This window comes from Myotis yumanensis, unplaced genomic scaffold, assembly GCF_028538775.1.
Source record: "Myotis yumanensis isolate MYYU_CA2020_CCGP unplaced genomic scaffold, mMyoYum1.0.hap1 SCAF_8, whole genome shotgun sequence".
Classification (NCBI taxonomy): Eukaryota; Metazoa; Chordata; class Mammalia; order Chiroptera; family Vespertilionidae; genus Myotis; species Myotis yumanensis.
In genome coordinates, this window is record NW_027223759.1 from 30,416,628 (window position 1) to 30,438,286 (window position 21,659).

Sequence of the window (21,659 nt, forward strand, 5' to 3'; positions counted from 1 at the left end):
CTGGGGCCAAGCCGAAGCCAAATTTCCGCCGGGCGGGGCCCTGGTCCGGTTGGGATGGCTGATGCCGTAAGACCACGGCTGATCCCATTGTTCCCAGGATGGAGGACCCGCTGTGAGCCCCGCGCCCAAGACTCAGGTCACTGGGTGGAAGCTCCGCGGCCCCGCATTCGCTCCCTCCTGGGGGGCGCGGCCGCGGCTGCACCCGGCCCCCGAGTCGGCTGGCGCGTCTGGGCGGCTTCCTGGCGCGGCAGGGCCCGCTGCTCGGCTGAGAGATTTACCCCCGCGGGGCGCCCGCCTGGGGCCCGATCTGTCCCGGTGGCGGGCCGCGGGCCCAGAGGCGCCTGGCGCTCTCCCCAGACCTTCCGTCCAGCGGGTCCCACACTTGGAGCGCCCACCCCGACCGCCCAGGAGGCTGCCCGCACCTCCAGACTTAATGCTTGCGCAGGTCTGAGAACGGGCAGGTCTAAGGCCCCAGGTGACTCTGCGAGGGAAGGCTCAGCGACCTGCCAAATCCTCTCCTCACCGCCCATAGTTTGACTTTTGGTTTCGTGTGTCCTGTAGTGAAAGGCTTCACCCAGGGGTGAAAGGAGCTCTGCATCTTAGCTTTGGTCCCAGGTGCAGCGGAGCCCCTGGGTCTTTCATTACTGGTGGGGAGAAGGGTAAAGAGGGAGCTTTAACGGAACGATGTGCACTTTTTATCAGCATGAGGTACTCGTTTTATTGTTAAGATTAATCCGCTATTTATTTGGTAACCCAGTTATCACTTTGTCTCACACCCTCTCTCACATCATAGGCTTCACCATGAACGTCATGTGACATCGGTCTGGGGCAAGTAGGTAGGACTGTCTCTTTGGCCGGGACAAGGAGGCCAGGGTGTGCATGGTTAGTGGCTCCAGATATCTCGCCTGAAACATTCCGTGCAAAGGACAGGGACAGCCACATAACTCCAGATGTTCTGTGTGTAACATGTTAGCTGGTCCTCCAGGTGTGAGGACCTATCAGGAAACCACCCAAATTCAGTCACTTTAGCATCTGCTCTTCCAGTTCAGGCCAACGTGCCATCCTCTTTGCTCACCTCGAGTGCCCTACAATGTGTTTTACACTTGTTTGGAAACTAGTGATATTCCTCAAAAAATCTGAAGAGTCTATATCTGGGAACATCCCTGATGAGAGCCCAGCAGAAGTGTCCTTTCTTTGAGATGATCTTGGATCCAGATTGCTCCTTGGGAAGTGCATTTTAAGGCCTGGGTCTTTTTTGTCAACCTCCTCCAGACCCCAGAACTACTGGGGGCTGTGATGTGACTCACATCTCTGGGACAAGGCAAAGGACAGCACTCATGGCCCAGGTGGAAATCTGGCCTCCCCCCCTTTCAGGCCTCCCTGTGTTCCTGCTCCCTGACAGCTTCCTTGAGGGTTGTCTTCCCAGCAGGGTGTGCTCTCCTTCCAAGAAATCAAGCAGCCTGTGAGACACAGCAACACCCACTTCCTCCACCTCTATTGTAGACTCTGGGCCAGGAAGAAAGGTGGATCTGCAGCCCTCACACATCATGAGTTTTGGGCAAAACACAACTTTCCTGGAAGGAATGTGTTTTTTTCCTAAGCAGTGTCTTGCAGTAGCTCATCTTTCAGCTTGGTGCCTTATATTTCAGTCGGCTGCTGGTTCAACCTGCTGATTAAATCCAGATCCTGCGCCTGCTCCGAGACATGTTCTTGGTCTGGGCGCCCCCTGCAGGAGCTCCAAGACAAGTTCAGTCCAGCTGGCTGCCAGGTTTGTTGGAGCAGGTCAGCCTCTGAGGGCTTCACCCCCTCATCCAACTCAGGGGTTAGTGTTTACCAGCTCCCCCCTCATTGGGGATTTGTACCCTCTTCGTCTGCTTTTGTCTCCGCTGCCAGGCATTTAGTTGCCTACTACAGCTGCAAAGATGACCTCATTCAAGAGCTGTGTAGCATGCTACAGGGATGCATGGCTTCCAAGCCCTAAGGAGTTCAAGGGCAGGGGCCCACCGAGGGCTGTGGGCTGCAGAAGACTCAGCCGTGTCCTTTCTTGAATGCAGAGCTCAGTCCGTTGCTTTGACGTCCAGTGCAAGGCTGGTTAGTTCCCCTGCATATTCCAAGAATTGAATTTGGTATCAAGTTTTCCCCAGCAGCAATATCTTGATAATTCTAGAATTTGAGAGATGGATTTATGTGGATTCATTAAATGATTCTACCTTTGCCTGTGTTCAAAATTTTCATAATTAAACTAAATAGAAAGTCATCTTGGGCCCTTTGGCAGCTTGGGAAAACTGGAGTGGTCAAACAAGAACAACCCATTTAGGGCCAATGGGATGCTTGGCAAGTCTTAAGAATTGGGAAGGTTAGGCAGCGGGTTCAGTGTACTGCTCGGAACTCATGGAACATACAGAGCAGAGCCACCCTGGGTAGTGCCAGGTGAAGCTTCAGTCCTAAGCTGTTTTGCCTTTGTGACAAAAGTATTCTTTGTACTCACACCAGGTTAAATAGGTTAAGTCTTACACTCCATGGGCAGTGAGCCTCATCCAAGTCACATAAGGAAAGGTAGTTCTTTATGGTAAACCGCTTCCCAGAACAAAAAGGGGTGGAGGGAGTTTTTTTAACCATTATGGTTTGTCACGAGCACAGGGCTCCGGTAAAGTACAATGCCTAATCTGTGAAACTGTGAAAACATTATCCACATTATGTATGGATGTGGTGTGAGAATTAAAATAATCTGTCCTGGCCGGGTAGCTCAGTTGGTTAGAGCATCATCTGGATACACCAAAGTTGCAAGTTGATCCCCGGGTCAGGGCATAATCAACCAATGAATGCATAAGTGGAACAATAAATGGATGTGTGTGTTTTTTTTTTCTCTCTCTCTCTCAAATCAATTTAAAAAATTTATCTGTGTAATTCACTTATCATAATGCTTGGCACACACAGAGTCACCATATTTCGCTAATATAATGTCCTGTATAGGCAATCTATATATATAATAGAGAAATATGCTAATTAACTGGGACACTGTAACGGGTTGACTGGACAGGAGGAGGTTGTGTGTGCAGCGTCGAGGGCGGGGCGGCAGGGACCTCACTCAGCGCGCCTGTGCTGGGGGAGGGCCTGATCAGCAGCAGCCATGGCTGCTTCAAGGGCCAGAGAAGGAGGCAGGGCGGAACCAGCAGCGTCCCGGCTGCTGCGGGGCCCTGCGACTCAAGGGTGGGCGGCGCCACGCAATTTCGAATTGCATGCTGGGCTCCTAGTAATAATAAGGTCATATTTGGGATATATTTATACTAAAAACGTATTGGAAATTAAAATTTAACTGGGTGTCCTGTATTTTTTCTGACAATCCCAGCCACACAGTGAGTTGAAAATCAATTTAATTTTTTAAAAATATATTTTAATGATTTTTTACAGAGAGGAAGGGAGAAGGATAGAGAGTTAGAAACATCGATGAGAGAGAAACATCGATCAGCTGCCTCTTGTGCATTCACTACTGGGGATGTGCCCGCAACCAAGGTACATGTCCTTTTTTTTTTTATTTTTTATTTTTTTAAAAAAATATACTTTATTGATTTTTTACAGAGAGGAAGGGAGAGGAATAGAGAGTTAGAAACATCGATGAGAGAGAAACATTGATCAGCTGCCTCCTGCACACTCCCTACTGGGGATGTGCCCGCAACCAAGGTACATGTCCTTGACCGGAATCGAACCTGGGACCCTTGAGTCCACAGGCCAACGCTCTATCCACTGAGCCAAACCGGTTAGGGCCAATTTAATTTTTATTACTATGAACAGAAAGATTATTTTCAATACACATTACCTGGAGAGGATGTCATTTCCTGCTAAATACAGTTTTTCTTTGAAGACAATCTCAAAAGAGCACAGGGAAGTGGGGGCTGGGGGGACCGGTGGCTGGGCAGATGGTGCCCACAGACTATCTCAGGGCTTCTCCAAAGGCAGGCTCCCCTACCTTCACATGCCCTGTTCCCTGCCTCACCCTCTTGGATGCATGGAGATGGGAAGACAGAGGCTTCTGCCACACAGCCTCAATGTCTGGAAGAGAAGGGTTTCTCCATCTCTAGCCACCTCCCAGCCTCCAGCCAGGGTTGGGCAACTTCAGTTCAAGAACACCATTACAAGGATTTGCATTCCAGTTATATATATATAATCAGAGGATATGCTTATTGATTTTAGAGGGGGAGGGGGAGAAAGAAACACCGATGTTAGAAAGAAACATGGATTGGTTGCGTCTCTTACACGACTATCGAAGCTGCAACCTTCTGGTGTACAGGACAATACTCCAACCAACTGAGCCACCCGGCCAGGGCTCCAGTTTTATTTCTAAAAAACAATTTTCGTGTGGGGGTGGGGTGGGGAAGGTTTCTCCAAAAATCCCTGGAACCTGCTGAAGTGGAGTGGACCCCTTGTTCCTGGAGAGTTAAGCAGATCTCGGGCGACATGTCCTAAGGCGGTCCCGGGTCACTCCAGTAAAATGAAAATCACGAAGCCCATCTTTTTCCGCGAACACTGACAGCGGATCTTCTCTTTCGGGTTCCGTTTTCCCGGTGACACAACTAGCTCCTGAGGGTAGAGCCTGAGCCTGTTCGGGCTCATCCTCGGAGCTGGGAACAGAGCCCGGGCCCCACGGCGGGAGATGAACGAACGGCCGTGGTGGAGGGTCGGGCCCGAGACACCGACACGCAGCCCGCGACCCCCAGCGGCAACTTCGCTTCACTTCCGCCCCAGGAAAGTCGCCTCCTGCATTCCCAAAGCTCCCGCCTTTCCTCCCAGTGTGCGCCGCGCCCGCCGCGCCCGTGATTGGCTGCGCCTCCCCACGTGACGCTGAGCAGGCGGCGGCGGTTGCCGGGGCGACGGCTGGAGAGTTGGTGGCCGGCGGGGTGGGCGCGGGTCCCCGCAACAGAGCCCCAGGTAAGCACGTCCCCGATGGGGCCGGGCCACCCCCGAGCCCGCCGCCCGGGAGGGAGGAGCAGCGGTGGGACCCGAGGGCCGCGGTTGTGCTGAGCCCTCGCCCCAGAGAGAAGTCCCGACGTGCCAGCTCAGCAGTCGCTGTAGCTGCCTCCGCTCCTCTGCGGTCCGGGGCTCTCCCCGCGGCGTGGGCCGAGGACAGGCCCAGCTGCTTCCCGCCAGCAGTCCCCGATCGTGGCTGCGGTGGGGCCGCCCTTGGCGGGGGTCCCTTCAGATCGTAGTGGCGGTGCGAGCGGGTGGCCTGGGACTTCTAGACTCACCCCCTCCGTTATCTCCATCAGCTAACCACCCTTCCCAAGCACCCCGTGAAGTCCAGATTTCCTTCACTCTAAGCAAACACAGGATACTTACTGTGCAAATTCTTCTTCCAGACACATCCCACAGTCTTACCCTTAATCACAAACCCTGTTTATTATATAGGAAGTCAGAAGCTGCCCCTGCAGCCCTCAAAAGTGAAGAAGTTTTCTCTAGTTTCTGCATGAAGCAGAGCAGTGGTTCTCAAGCTTGCATGTGCATAAAGATCATCCGGAGAGCTTGTTTAAAACAGTTGGGGGCGTCGTGCCTGCCGTGATGTTCAGTGAGATGAGGGTGGTGCTAGGAACCTCCATTTGCACAAGCATCCCGGGTGATTCGGATTCAGGTGGTGCAAACTTTGGATAATACTGTGCAGTGGTTAATGTTGGTCTGGATTTAAATTCCCACTTTCCCACTTGCTAGCTGAGTTACCGGGAGCACCACAACCTCCCTGAGTTTCTGTTGCCTCACCTGCAAAAGGAGAATGTAAGTCATATTGCCTTGTCAGGTATATTGTGAAAATTAAATGTAACGCTTTTTGCACATTGTCTGGCATACATTAAATCCTCAATAAATGAACCTATTGTGATATACAGGTTTAGAGGAAAATTCTGTAATTTGTAAGGATATCAGAGTAATAGAATACCCAATAGTGAGTGGCTCACCTTCACTGATAGAAAATCACAACAGAATCCTATTTGAATGATGATCACAAATTGCTTATTACGTATTAAGTAGAGGGGTTTGCCAGGTGAAGCAGGAGATGGGGCAAGTGTTAGCAGGCAAGGAGAACAATATGTGCAAAGGCCCTGAGGGAGGAAGGAACTTGAATTCTCAAAAAAGAACAAAGTTTTCTTGTTCTGGGAACTTCAAAAATGCTGTTCCCTCTGCTTGGGCTTCATTTATTCGTCAAACATCTTGGGTGCCTATCATGCCTATGAGGCACTCTGCTAGGTTCTGCAGATACAAAAATTAAATACAGCTTCCTGCCTTGGTAAACAGGGTGATGAGTATAACAGTAGAAATAGATGTAGGGTACAGAGGCACCCCGGAGGAGAGAGCCTTGATGGGGAAGGAAGGGGAGGGGCTCATGGAAGACTTCCTAAAGGAGGTCAAGTCTGGATGAAGTTAGTGTGATGAGTTGAGTTTGCCTATGAGGTGGGGCGAGTTCATCAATCAGAGGGCTTAGAAAGAGCATGCTGTATGGGACAGTGACTGGGAGTTCACTATTGGCCGGGCCTAACATGGGTCAGTGGTAGAAGGGAGTTGGAAAAAGGACGGGTCCAGAGAAAGGCTGGAGGGGTGGGGTGGGTGGTCCTCAATCAGGAGCTGTCTTTCTCCTCAGGCCTTATGAATCTGGCAGGCCTGGAGGCGGCAGGTGGGGCCCAGGTTCTCTCTGCTCCTCAACGCTACTTCCAGATCACCACCCCTGTCCTCTGAAGTATATGCCATGGGCTTTTCCACTTTGCCCCCACTCCTGGAGGCAGTCACCTATCAGAGGCACAGTTGTTTTCCTTGAAGATGGTAGCTCCTGACTCACTGTTTCTCCACCTCCTTGTCCTCATTCTACTTATTCATTCATTTGTTTATTTATGAGAGAGAGAGAGAGAAGAGAGAGAGAGAGAGACATTGATGTGAGAGCAAAACATCAATAGGCTGCTTTGCCTTCCCTACCAGGGATCAAGCTCTGACCAGGAATCGAACTGGCAACCTTCCGATGCTTGGGATGATGCTCACCCAACTGAGCCACACTGGCCAGGCCTCAACCTCATTTTTTATTTCAACATCCTGGCCACACAAGGCATCTTTCCCTCCATCGTCCTTATCCACCCACGGTGTGGTCATGCACCACCTCCAAAATTTTTATTTCAAGCACCCATCCCCCTCTCTGACCACCACCGTCTCTCTTTAAAACTCACTTTAAGTGCCTCTTAAGCAGGTCTTTGGCCCATTACTTTTTCTCTGGCTTACAACTCCCTTATGTACCTCCCTCCCCTTCTTAGCGTCAATGCTCCATCACTGTTATGCTTTTTTTCGCTTTCCCGTCTTCTGGGAAAACCTCACTCTGATTAACCTAACTCAGACACGGAAGTTGGAGAAAACTGAAAATTGTGCAGACTTTTTGTCAATGTTTAATATTTTCACTTGGGAGCAGAGGGAGGGATAGTGACTGGGTTCATTTACATCAGATTAATTCTAATTCCTTCCTTAAAGTAGATAAATTGACCTTATCATTAAATTCTATTCTGTTCTAAATACGCTTTGTGGTCTTGACTATTTGAATTGCATACCACATTTTAGCACATTAGGAAACTCTAAATAAGAAAAATAATCTTCCACAGTCTCACCAGCAGTCTTTGACTTTCTCATTTACACCATCCTCTAGTCCTTGTCCACATTCATTTTAAGTGTAGAAAGAATTACTATTACTCATTATATAGAAGAAAGAAATTACTTTTGACTTTAGCTATCCCATTTCCTAAATTACCATAAACGTAATGGCTTCAAACAACACAGGTTTATTATCTTACAGTTCTGGAGGTCAGGAGTCTGAAATGGGTCTCACTGGACTAAAATCAAGATGTTTGTAGGGCTTGTTCCCTTCTGGATACTCCAGGGGAGAATCTCTTCCTTGCCTTTTCCAGCTTCTAGAAGCTTCCTGCATTCCAGGCTCCTGGCCCCTCCTCCACTTATAAGGCCGGCAAATGGCTGGTTGGGTCTTTGGCACCGACCCTCTTGCTTCCCTCTTTCCCTTGTAAGGATCCCTGTGCTTACAAGGGAAAGAGGCTACTCTTCCTGTTTTTTTTTTAAATATTTTTTTTTAGCCCTGACTGGTTTGGCTCAGTGGATAGAGCGTCAGCCTTTGGACTCAAGGGTCCCGAGTTTGATTCCGGTTAAGGGCATGTACCTTGGTTGCGGGCACATCCCCAGTGGGGAGTGTGCAGGAGGCAGCTGATCGATGTTTCTCTCTCATCGATGTTTCTAACTCTCTATCCCTCTCCCTTCCTCTCTGTAAAAAATCAATAAAATATATTTTTTTAAAAAATATATTTTTAAAATTTTTACCTGAGGATATATTTTTATTGATTAGAGAGAGAGAGAGAGAAAGAGAGAGAGACATTGAGACATTGACGTGAGAAACAGTGATCAGTTGCCTCCCGTCGATACCCTGAGGGATCAAACCTACCACCTAGGTATGTGCCCTGACTAGGAATCGAAACTGCAACCTTTCGGTGTACGGACAATGCACCAACCAGCTAAGCCACCTGGTCAGGGATGCTCTCCCTATTTTAGGGTCATGTTTGGCAACCGTAGTGTCATCGGAAGCCTTAATCCCCCTTGCCTTGTAATATGACAGATTGGCAGCGTCCTGGGATAAAGACGTGGGCGTCTTTGGGGGCCATTATCCTGTCACCACAGCCACCTTTTTGTGATTTCACAGACGGCTAGAATGAAAGCCTTTGTTTAATATTTTTGCCTTGTAGAGATTTTTGCTGTGAGAATTAACAGTAACCTTTCAATATGGGGGATATCCTGGCTCATGAATCCGAATTACTTGGACTAGTGAAAGAGGTAGGTATGTTATACTACAGAAAAAGCCTGTGAAACTTGTAAAGCTTGCATTTACAACGCGGCAGGTTCTCTAGTGCCTTGCCTTGTCTCTTCTGTCATTACATCCCACTTATCTATTTTCCATGACAAAATTTTCCCTGTGTTTCCACTTTGTTTTCATACTAACTAAACTGAAATCTTAAAGCTGCTTTCTAGAAATCTTTTAAAGAAAATTATAAAAGCAACACATAGTTATGGTAACAGATTCAAACAGCCTGAAAGTATAAACATTGAATTTCCTCACTCCGCTTCTGCAGTGACCATGGCTAATGATTTAGAGTATTATCTTCCCAGACTTCTTCCTATGAATATTCAAAATAGATTCACATGCCTGTAATTTGTTTCACAAAATGGGATGGTCCCATACACATTGTTCATGTAGCTTGTCATTTGTCTGTCAACAGTCACATAGCCTGAACATCTCCCTGTGGTCCTCACATTTCTTTTTTTTTTAAATATTTTATTGATTTTTTTACAGAAAGGAAGGGAGAGGGATAGAGAGTTAGAAACATCGATGAGAGAGAAACATCGATCAGCTGCCTCCTGCACACCCCGTACTGGGGATGTGCCCGCAACCAAGGTACATGCCCTTGACCAGAATCGAACCTGGGACCCTTGAGTTCGCAGGCCGACGCTCTACCCACTGAGCCAAACTGGTTAGGGCCTCACATTTTTTAATGCTGTAGAGCATTTCATTGAGTGGCTGCATCGTAACTCCTTACCTGATGCCTATTGATGGACATTTCGGTGTCCCACGCTGAAGGCTATTGAAGGGTAGGACCCACGCCTTATGCTTTCTGGTGTTCTCTGCTGCTTTTCATGTGGGGCTGGCACATAGTTGCTGCTAAAGAAATAGTCGCTGCTGCTTTACTGTGTGATCCAACTGCCCACTAGGCACCGAGAGGTGTGGCAGTGGAGCAAGGACGAGGTGTCCACCTGGAGATGCAGCTTTGGGATTTGTTGGCATGACTGTGAATAAATTCTTTTTTTAGTATCTGTAGATACTTTAATAATAAAACTATTTCAACATAAAAAATTCAGAGCCCGCGAAGTCATATATGTGAACAGCAAGCTATCTAAATGCATGCATGTCTGAAAGAGAAAGAAGCAGCAGGACACAAACTGTCTATACTCAAATCAACTTGAAAAGTCATCCTCCATTTGAGCTTTTTAAGAACAGAAAACAATAAGATTCTTTAGGTATCGATGCGTGAATAGATTCTTCACACAGCAGAGGGCTGGGGGCAGGCCTGGGGGAATAGTCACAGTTAGGAGAGGCGGAAACAGGTGTGACTGACAGCGGGAGGCGGGCGGAGGGTCGCGCGCAGCAGTGGACCGTGGTGCGGAATGCAGGGCTGCAGTGCTCTGCTCGAAGGCCACTGATGGCGCGGCCCATCTTCTCGTGGCTTCTCTTAGGGACGGGTATTATTTCTCATCCCTCTGTTTCAAGTAACAAATTCCCAGAGACCTACCTGACCCAGAGCCATCAGGCCGTCCGCCCATCACTTACTTTTTCCAACTGCTGCAAACACGGTTTATTTCCTATTAATAATTACAATGAATCATGGAGCTCACATTTTCCTCCTGAAAGCCAACTTATTTTCTGTAAAGAAGCATTTTCTATGTCACTGTCTTTGTAGGCTTTTAGTGTATATATGGATAAGTAAATTCTAAGATGGATCCCAGATTCTCCCAAAAATGACAGTCCCTTAACCCCATTAGAAATTGGTGATAATATTGAACTGGTGCAGTTACGTCAAAGGCAGTTACTTTGTTGATGTTAAAACAGAGAACTATATGTATTATATGGTTGTGGTCTCTTTTTATAGTATTTAGATTTTGCTGAATTTGAAGACACCTTGAAAACATTTTCAAAAGAATGCAAAACGAAGGGAAAAGCATTACCCAAAACAGCAGGTAGCTCTTTAAGGGATCCTAAATCATCGATAATCCAGGTAACATTTTACTTTTTAAAAATTTTTGTGGATAATCAAAATGCTCCCAACTTGTACAGAATGCTGCGGTTTGAGGATGTTGGAATCTCTTCGGGGGACCTGGTCAGAGTGGCTTTCAGAATTCTCAGGTGTTAGGGGATGAATTAGTATTGTCGTCTTCACATCTCTGTACCCTTCCTGGGAAGTGGGTGGTGACATAAGGTCTTTCACATACATTTCTTGGGAATAATAAAAGAGGAAACCTTGCAGTGCTTAGAAACTGAGACAAATGGCAGCGCATTGTGTTCGGGCTCATCCTGAGGAGTTTGAGGTTGTTAATTCCGGGTGCCAGGGACACAGTGGTGAAGAAAACAAAACAAAACCCTTGCCCTCACAGTGCTGGCTCTCTAGCTTGGGAGGCTGGAGGAGGGAGCAGGGCACACGGACAGGACAGCGTCCTGTCCAGGAAGGCCGGAGCCGCTCTGTGAATACGAGTGGGTTGCGAAGGGCAGACCTGAGGGGTAGAAAGAACCTTAAAGTCCCTTGTTTCAGCCATTATTTGATGCCTCCATACCATTCATAGCATTCTAGGTAAGTTCACCTTGACTACACCCAGTGATGAGAATATACTGCTTCCTGAGCAGCATATTTCAGCTTTGCATGATTTTATTATTTCAATTAATTTATTGGTCTCAATGCACCCACTTCCAAGAAAATTTTGAGACTTGTTTTGAGAGGCCCACTGAGTAGCTGGAAGTTAGGCCACAGCCACTGCCTACTGCCTGTCTGCTCCTGGTCCCTGACTCCCCATGGCCTGGCACGGGGCATCGTCAAAGGGGCCCGGGGAGTTCCAGGTGGGGCTGTGCCCCCTGCCCAGTGCCCCTCCGGGCCTCAGGCACCTGGCCACTGAGCTGCTGCCACACTGACTGGGACTGTTAGGAAGGTCTTTTGGTTCTGCCGTGTACCTGACTCCGAAAGCCTGTGCAGCAGGTATTTGTGATCATTCCTCTTGTGAGGCAGGTGACGTGCTAATCGCCACCTCCTTTCTCCTTGGGTGGTGAGTTGGGAAGCTGTCGGTGCCCTGCATAGTCAGGCTCGAGCTCTGAGGTTGGAATGGGATCGGCCTGGCTCCTTCCTCCATCTCCAGCCTGAGTCTGTACCTGGAGTGCCCAGTCTCTACGTGGGTGACTGCTTCCCACCGCGCCACATGCTTCTAGCAACAGGGCAAATAGCAGTGCCGCCTCCAGGCCTGGGTTCGACGGGGTCAGCGTGTGAGCTCCTGCGCCCGGGGACTTGGCACTGCTGCTGGCAAGCTCCAGATGCAGGAGGGTTGTTCCGCTGAGGCCTGCCTGGGCTCAGTCCGGCCTCTGTTCATCTGTTGGGCAACTTCGCTGTATTTACGTGCCTGTGAGTTCTTGGCCACAAGTCTTTAGCCTCTGCCTGAATCCTTCCATCTCAGGCCTTAAATGTCACGTTGGGTTCTTATAAAGCCCAGATTGGATACTGCAAAGGGTTGGGAAACCAGGGTTGGTCTGCAGGAATCTCAGCTACGGAACTTGGAGCCCTGGGTCTCAGTTTTCTGCCCCTTACCTTTGAGAAGGAGACTTGCTTTCCTCACACTGAAACCTGGAGTCCGGGGCCTCTGAGGCGTTGGGAGGGCTGTGAGAATTTGGGTGTTGGGAGAAAGGACACCCTATGCTTGGGCTCCCGTCTGATGTCTTCTCCACAGAAGGACCTCATTGCTGCGTTTGACAACGGAGCCCAGAAGGTGTTCTTCGATTTGTGGGAAGAGCACATTCCCAGCTCCATCCGAGATGGTGACTCCTTTGCCCAGAGGTTGGAATTCTACCTTCACATCCATTTTGCCATCTATCTTCTGAAACACTCCGTGCGGAGACCTGTACGTTCCCCTTGTGATGCATTTGGTCCGAATAGTGTGTTAAGGGAGAATGATAGCTGTTATGTTTCCTAATGAGCATTAATTTAGTTTTATGGCCACTTTATCTTAGTGCTGAGGGGTAGGTGTCTTGTGTCCTGATGAATAATTTTCTACCTCATTCCCAGCAGTTTCTTCTTCTTTTTTTTTTTTTTTTGTTAATCCTCACCAGAGGATTTTTTCCATTGATTTTTCATTATATTTTATTTTTTAGAGCAAGTGGAAGGGAGGGAGAGAGAGGGAGGGAGGGAGAGGGAGAGAGACAGAGAGATACACGTTTACGTGAGAGAGACACATTGATGGTTGCTTCCCATACGCACCCCAACCCGGGCTGGGGATTGAACCTGCAACCTAGGTATGTGTCCTTGATCAGAAATCAAACCCATGACCCTTCAGTGCACGGGCCGACGCTCTAACTGCTGAGCGACACACCGGCCAGGGCAGCAGTTTATTTTCTAATTTACATAGAGAGTTAACAGTTTCTGTAATGAAAGCTACATTGTTTTCCCGAATACCTCAAGTTTTTGAAAACTCAGCGGACATGCATGTATGTGTCTAAGAACACATATGTAGACCACATATTAGACCATATATATATTCGAAGAGAAGTTTAAGCATTAACAGTAGAAAAATGGTTTGTGCGAGTCCGTTCGTTGAGTGATAAGTTGAGTTTAGCTTCCGAAGTGTTTCCCGGGGCGGGGAGGGGGGGAGGGGTGGCTGGAGACCTGCAGAGAGGAGAGGGCTTTGGGCTGCCATGGCGGGTGAGCTTCCCAGTGCAGAGCCAGTGAAAGGGAGCAGGGCCACGCTGACGTTTGACCACGTGCACTTGGTTAGTGGCTTCTCCATGCACTACCTGCCGCCCTGAGGGCCTGTGTTAGATTATTAAACTGTCAGGGGGCCAAAGGAGGGGTCAGTGATGGAGGGAGCAGCCCTACAGAACATTGTAGTGGCCATTCTTGGAAGGCTACTCATAGCACTCATGTGGGTACCATCATGGGAGATTCTCATTTTCTTCGTATTTATTTCAGTTTTCTAATTTTCCCATTGATATAAGATTAAAAAAATAAATAAACATGATAGGTGCAGTGAGATGCTTTGATTAGAACAGGCTGCGAGGGGGCTAACTGGTGAGGCCAGGGTGTCTGGGAAGGAAAGTGCCAAATTCAAGGCTGAAGGCGCAGGAGAGATGGAAACCCTGGGAAGGACCTGCCTTGGATTTCGTGTGGAATTAGTGAAGCAGGCAAGATCAGTGTTCAGTTACCTTAATGAAGGAATGTTTCAAAAAACTATTCACCTTTTCAAAAGGTCTTCAAAAAAAGACCTTTTGAAACCTCTCCTAAGGGAATCATGGAAATGCACACAAATATTTATGATCTCAGAAATGTGGAAACTGTGTATATATCTAATAATGGGGAATTAATTGGTTAAATCATGACAGACCCACAAGATGAGGTTTTGTCCTGCCATTGAAATGATGTTTATGATGCATCGTAAGGATGTGAGAAAATGGTAATCAAGTAAAAGGCCGTATAGTGAACATGTGTCTGTTCTCTGATATTCCTGACAGTTTCATGAAGGGGTGAAATTGCGGGCGCTGTCACAATGACTGGAGACAGCGCACTTGCCAGGCCGGCTGGGAGGCTGCCAGCGCTGAGGCTGGAGAGAGAGGCTGGGGTAGACAGTGAGCTGGGTGGGCTGGCGTCAAGCAGGGACCTCAAGCGAGCATCTTCCCTTCCTCGTAGGACAAAGAGGAACTGGATGAAAGGATTTCTTATTTCAAAACCTACCTGGAGAGCAAAGGGGCAGCTCTGAGCCAGACCACAGAGTTCCTCCCTTTCTACGCGCTGCCGTTTGTTCCAAACCCTATGGTGCACCCGTCCTTTAAAGAGCTCTTCCAGGTAAGTGACAGCCTCCGAGCCTGTCAGTCCTGGCAGCATGTGGCTTCGCCTTGTTCACGCTGGTGGCTTCTGAAAGATGCTGTAAAAGCTCGCATTTGCTTATGCTGCAGTTTAAGAACACTCAGATAATCTGCTTTAACAAACTTTCTTGTGCCAGAAAGTGTGATTTTTTTGGTTGCACCACGACTTGTTAATACAGACCAACATAAATATTTTTAATATATTAATCTCTTAAATCATTCTGTGTATACTTTTTCAGTATTGGATGGATAATTCAATTATATTGACAGTAGCCTGAAAAGACCTAGAGTACTTTACATAATTGCTGGTCATATATATTTTTTAAATTGATTTTAGAGAGCAAAGAGAGAGGCGGGGGGGGGGGGGGAGGGAGAAACATTAATTTGTTGTTCCATGTATTTATGCATTCATTGGTTGCATCTTGTATATGCCCTGACCAGGAATCAAACTTGCAACCTTGGCGTTTTGGGATGACGCTGAAATGAACTGAGCTACTCAGCCAGTGCTTGGTTATGTATTTTAATTTGTATTAAAATTCTCACTTATTTGGTGTATATTTGGTTACCTGATTTGTACTATTATTTCCATCAGACTATTTACCTATAGGCATTTTAAAAAAAAAATATTTTATTGAGTTTTTACAGAGAGGAAGGGAGAAGAATAGAGAGTTAGAAACATAGATGAGAGAGAGAAACATCGATCAGCTGCCTCCTATACACCCCCTACTGGGGATGTGCCCGCAACCAAGGTACATGCCCTTGACCGGAATCGAACCTGGGACCCTTCAGTCCGCAGGCCGATGCTCTATCCACTGAGCCAAACCAGTCAGGGCTAGGCATTTTTTTATAAAATATATTTTTATTGATTTCAGAGAGGAAGGAAGATGGAGAGAGAGATAGAAACATCAATGATGAGAGAGAATCATTGATTGGCTGCCTCCTGTACACACCCTACTAGGGATTGAGCCAGCAACCTGGGCATGTGCCCTTCACCAGAATTGAACCTGGGACCCTTCAGTCTGCAGGCCAACGCTCTATCCACTGAGCCAAACTGGCTAGGGCTTACCTATAGGTCTTTAAAACATTTTTTTTATTGATTGATTAGACAGAGAGAGAGAGAAAGATATGTTGTTCCACTTACTTGTGCATTCATTGGTTGCTTTTTGTATGTGCCCTGATCCAGGACTGAACCCACAACCTTGGATCATGTCGGGACGGCACTCTAACCAACTGAGTTACCTGGCCAGGGCCTGCCAATTGCTCTTTGAATTTTTGGTGGGGCGGGGCCAGGCATAGGGTGGGCCGGAGGGCGGGGCCTGTGAGGCAGAGGCGGGGCAATGCGTGGGGGCAGGGCGGAGGGTGATCTTTTAATTGTTATACTTTATTTTAGTTAAAATTTCAGCATAATATTTATTTAATAAGATTTACGTATTATAGTAATTTTTGTTGACTTACTAACTATGTACCACAGAAGTTTATTGAAATGTATTTTGAGCCTGAACTATTTTGATGTAGATTGCTTTATCTAAAGATCTTATACTGTTTCCAAGAATCTATATGGAGCCCTAGCTGGTTTGGCTCATGGATGGAGCGTCGGCCTGTGGACTGAAATCCCAGGTTCGATTCCCGTCAAGGGCACATACCCAGGTTGTGGGCTCCATCCCCAGTAGGGGTCGTGCAGGAGGCAGCCAATCAATTATTCTCTCTAATCATTGATGTTTCTATCTCTCTCTCCCTTCCTCTCTGAAATCAATGAAAATATATTTTAAAAAATTAAAAGAATCTATATGGAGCTTACTCCTCTACCATTGAACATTGGATGCAGTTCTCCTGAACCAAGTGCATTTCAGTTTCCTATTCTGTTCTGATTCTGTAAAACAACTTTCTCCCTCTTTAGTAGTAGCTGCTAAACCAGAGGCTGACTGATTCACCAAAGCAGGCTTGTTGTAAAGTAGCCTACATTGAATTCTGTGCTTGTTTGTTTTGTTTTTGGTCAGTCCAAACTTAGTTTTACCACTTTCTTCTCCTAGAAGGTTGAGATAGAAGGGTTAGGAAGGTGGTAAACTTGACAAGGATGGTAGATTTTCTCACAGTGAAGACTTCAGTTTGTGAAAATTATGACATAACAGCACGGCTACAGCTTAGCTAAGGGTGAGGTGAAGCTGGCGGTCAGGAATTGAGAGACCATCAGTATTCATGGAGTCGTCTTATTCCTTTTCTTTTTCTTTTTGCTACTCCCTACCTATGTTCTTGTAATGGTCATCATAGATACTTTAGTGTGTATGCATAATAAAATCTAAAGTTAATGTCTTTATTTTCTTTCTGACCTTACAAGGTTCCGAGAATGTGTTAACCTCATTCGTCCCCTTTTCAATTTATGTGCTATTATTGTCAAATATTTTCGTTATTTAGTTTAACCCCACAAATTAGACTTTTCTGCTATTTTATGCAATCAGTGTGTGCATAGCTTTACCCTTACCTTTGCCCATATTTTGCTTGCTACCTCAAGGAAGGTTAAGGACCTTCCTTCTGGGGTCATTTTCTGCTCCACCTTAAGAACATTCCTTTAAAATCCCCCTTGGTGTGGACTCCTTCTTTCAGTTCTTGTTTGTCTGCAAATGTCTTGACTGCATTCTCACATTCAGGATAGTAGGTTTACAGTTACGTTCTTTTAGAACATTGAAGGTATCATTTCATCTCCCATTATTGCTATTTTGAATTTGGCCATCAGTCTAATTGCTGCTACTTTTAGGTGATCTGTCTTTTTCGTTGGCCTTTAAGACTATAATTTCACTACAGTGTGTCTAGGGACACCCAGATGTTAAGTTTTATTTTGTTTTTTAATGTCTTGATTTATGCTGGCCAACATAGCAGTCCTTTCCTGGGATTCTTTTCTGCAGATTGAGCACAGACTAACATTGTGTTAGTTTCCTGCGGCTGCCCTAACAGAGGACCACAGACGAGGTATCTTAGAACAACAGAGACTTATGCCTCACAGTGTAGGAGGCCAGAGGTCTGAAATCCAGGTGTCTGCGGCAGGGCTGGACTCCCTGCGAGGCCTCCAGGGGAGGGTCTCTCCTTGCCTCTTCAGCTTCCGGAAGGTTCAAGTGTTGCTTGGTTCATGGCAGCATAATTCTAGCCTCTGATCTGTCCTTACATGCCATCTTCTCTCTGTGTCTGTCTGAAATTTCCTTTTTTTTTTTTAGATCATCAGCATAGCCAGGTTCTCCCTTTATTCTCCTGTTACATCTGTATTTATACCATTTCAATTTCCTTTTTCTTATAAGGACACCATTCATGTTGGATTAGGAGCCCACCCTCTCCAATACGTCCTCATCCTAACTAATTACGTCTGCAGCCACCCCCTCCCCAATGACCTCACATTCTGAGATTGGGACACACTTCAACCCATAACACACACACTTTATAAATAGTTATGCTGTATCAGGGAATTATGAAATCTTTTTAAAATACAAGACTTTCCTGCTTTTATCTGGCAGTAATTTTTGAAAGTAAGGTAACACACCGGATGACTGATTGGATGGGGCAGGAGGCGTGGGTGAGGATACGAAGCTGAAGGAGAGCAAGTAGGGAGGGCAGGAAGGTCTGTGGGCCGGGCAGGAGCTCGGGTCAGTGGATAGGAAATTTCAGTGATGCAGCTTCATTTTGGTGGAACTTCTTAGTTTGGGTGGTAGATATTTTTATATAAAGACTATGAGGAAAATTGCCCTGAGAAAGATTGTTGCTTTTAACACCTTTTTCTTTCACTAAAGTTTTTTCTTCTCAATGAGCATTACTTGAGAGAAATAATTTATTTTTAAGGGACAAATCAAACTAAAAATAAACCATAACTCCTGACACGATGGAGTGCGTGAGGTACAGTCTTTCCTCCTTACCTACATGAGGGTTATGGAAGCAAGTGCCTTTCTTCGGGAGGCCTTAGGTAACTCAGTGGTCATTGTGTGTGCCTGCAGGGCCACGTATGCCTCAACTGTACTGAATTCTTGTGGGTAACCAACCTAATAAGGTTACTTGTCATGCTTGTGTTTAAATCACATGAAATATTCAAATCATGTACAGGGTTATTTTCCCCCTGTTTATGAAAGAACTCTGTTTTTCCTTCCTGCTGTGGGTACTTGAATCTGCTGTAAATGAATTGGTCAGTTGTCCTAAAACCTATGTTAGGCACCACACCACTGCCAAAACATCTAGCTTATTTAACCCTGAAGGCCACAACTTGACGATGCTGTTGGCATTTAGTGACCTAGCTTTTATTTTATTTTCCTTTTTTTTCTCCTTCAGGATTCTTGGAGTCCAGAATTGAAGTTGAAGTTGGAAAAGTTTCTAGCTTTAATTTTTAAAGCCAGTAACACGCCAAAGCTTTTAATGTTATATGTATCCTTTCAAAGCCGGTAGAGCCCGCCGTGGTGTTAGAGTGGCTTGCTGGCTTAGACTGCCTCACAAACAGGGATAATTGATAAGACCACTTTCACATGCATGGGGTGAATGAATTAGTAATGGGAGGGTGTGCTGAGGCCCATAAAGGGTTGACTTCTGTGGCATTGGGTCTCTGAGACTGGGTAGGGTCTTGCCTCCTGCACACCTCCTACTGGGGATCGAGCCCACAACCCAGGCATGTACCCTGACCGGAATCGAACCCGGGACCCTTCAGTCCTCAGGCTAACGCTCTATCCACTGAGCAAAACTAGCTAGGGCTAGGGTCTTATTTTTATGTCATGTGCTAGAAGCTGTGTTAGTAGGAAAAAAAAAAAGTCTGTCTTTTTGGAAAAGAACTCCTTGGAATAACTGTCCCTTTGTAGACTATTGCTCAACCATTTTTAAGGCCTTGAAATCCTGGCACATGGGTTACGTGACCATATAACTTGTTATTCTAATTGAGACTTTTTAAAAAAAATTGATTTCAGAGAGGAAAGGAGAGGGAGAGAGAAATAGAAACATCAATGATGAGAGAGAATCATTGATCGGCCGCCTCCCACATGCCCCACCTTGGGGATCGAGCCCACAACCCAGGGATTTGCCCTGACCAAGAATCGAACCATTGACCTCCTGGTTCATAGATCGACGCTCAACCACTGAGCAACACCGGCTGTGCTGTTTTCACCCCAATCCCAATTTCCCTAGGATAGAGCTTTAGCACTGAAGTTACAGTTAAAGGGTCTGAATTCAGATTTGCACGTTTAGTAGAACGTTTTGGTAGCAACGGGGAAGGTCTTTTGAAGGGGGTAAGGAGGCCAGTTAGGGGGTTGTTGAAATAGTGTACGACTTGGATGCACATGGAGGCAATTGACATGGAGAGAAGAGGGTTTATTTGAGAGCGAGTCGCCCAAGTGATGAGAAGCTAGTCACCATCTTAGCTATTTGTAGCGGCATTAAGAAGTGGCCTTCGCCGTGCTGAGAACCCTCCCCACCATGCTGAGGTGGGGTACCCCGAGGACTGTATCCTGAGTGCCCATTTTCCTGAACTGCTTTCTCATTCCAGAAGGAGAATGGACAAAGTCACAAAGGTAAACCATGCCATGTAGATGAAAAAGTTTTAAATAACAACTTGGCCAACTCAAGTTTTAAGTAGTGAGATGGAGAGAATTCCAAAGACTTGGAGAATAGAATGAGGGTTTTAAAAGTCTAAATATTTATGAAGTGCTTTGCAATTATTTGTATCTGAGATTCCTTGAGGCCCACTTTTCAAGAAGGCTGGTGTTTTTAGCTTCATCTTGCATGTCAGGTAACTAAGACTTGGAGAAATGAAGCAAATCCCAGCGCTGGGCCCGTGTAACTGCAGCCGCGCAGTTAGAAGACAGCCCGGCAGGGCGGGGAGGAATCGTTTTAGTATCTTTCAACTTTGGCCTTGAACTAGTCTAATAGCAGTGTGGAGTACCCATTCTTATAAAGCATTTCCATTTTTTACCTTCAAGGTAGGAATTCCAGTCTTAATTTTTTAGCGTGAAAATGATGTTTTTCCATGATTAGTCATGTTTACTGGAACTGTTCACTTTTCAGGAAGGTGAGAAAGACTAGTTATCGTGAAATTGGCCAGAGTTGGGTTCTTTGCCTGAGTTTGTCTTCGATACTACATTATAAAAACCGCTTAAATGTTTGTGCTGAAAGTATGTGATGTGCTTCAGGCCTTGGGTAAGGATAGGCGGCATCATCCTCAGTTCCAGCAGGTGGAGTCTTACCACATGGAGCAGCACATTTCCCTCCTCACAGCTGAGGATTTCAGAACTTCCTGCCATTGTTCTTCCTGTTTCTCTTTAGAAAGTTGACGTTTTCTAAAGAAAGGAAACGATCAATGAGTTAGCTCTTTGCTTTCCAGGGAGTTGACAAGTGAGTGATGCTTTAGCAGCTTCAGATGAGAAGAGTTTAGATGTTTGTGTTTTTTATGCTTGGCAGCCGTGCAGATCCCCAGCCCAGCAGTTCCGAATTCTGGTTCTGCCAGCTGTGCTGCCCCCCTTAGGCCTCAGAGGGGACAGACCCCACTGACCTTTCATGGAGGAGCCACAGTCCTGTGCCTGCGCACCGAGGAGCAGGGTACAGATGTGGCCTCCTGGGGTCCCCATGGGATGGTCCCAGGGTGGCCATGCTGCAGCCTTAGAGCTTCTCAAGGTGCTGTGCACCCAGCACAGTTTTGTCTGAGGACAAGCCCCTCCAGCCCATCCCAGCTCCTCAGGCCTGCTCCCTGCAGTGTTGGTGCAGTTTCCTGGCCCTGGCTGGGCGGCTCCCGTGCAGCTTTCTCACGTCACAGCTGGAATCGTCAATTGGGCTGGGTGCCCGGGTCTTGCCCTGCAACACCTGGAAACGTTCCTTTGCCCCACTGTTTCTACTGCTGTTGCTGCCTCGCAAACCACCTCAGGCATGAAACAACAGCATCATTTTTTATTATTATCGTCTTGTGTGGTCTGGGAACTGGACTCAGTTAGGCAGTTCTCCCTTGGGATGTCTCGTGGGTGTAGACAGAGCTGGT

At 46.9% G+C, this 21,659-nt stretch overlaps 1 protein-coding gene across 2 annotated transcripts in view; it reads left to right on the forward strand.

The window, feature by feature from the left end:
• Nucleotides 1-4,847: 4,847 nt before the first annotated feature.
• The window catches only part of ARMC9 (armadillo repeat containing 9), a 104,563-nt gene continuing 87,751 nt past the window's right edge, over nucleotides 4,848-21,659 (forward strand). Inside the window, exons 1-7 of one of the 2 annotated variants that reach the window (XM_070422378.1) lie at nucleotides 4,848-4,926; nucleotides 8,763-8,850; nucleotides 10,719-10,844; nucleotides 12,553-12,723; nucleotides 14,502-14,657; nucleotides 18,980-19,072; nucleotides 20,178-20,202. In XM_070422378.1, coding sequence (XP_070278479.1) covers nucleotides 8,800-8,850; nucleotides 10,719-10,844; nucleotides 12,553-12,723; nucleotides 14,502-14,657; nucleotides 18,980-19,072; nucleotides 20,178-20,202 — 622 coding nt within the window. In that variant the 5' untranslated portion in view covers nucleotides 4,848-4,926; nucleotides 8,763-8,799. The remainder of the gene's footprint in view (nucleotides 4,927-8,762; nucleotides 8,851-10,718; nucleotides 10,845-12,552; nucleotides 12,724-14,501; nucleotides 14,658-18,979; nucleotides 19,073-20,177; nucleotides 20,203-21,659) is intronic. The other variant, XM_070422379.1, reaches the window with a different exon arrangement.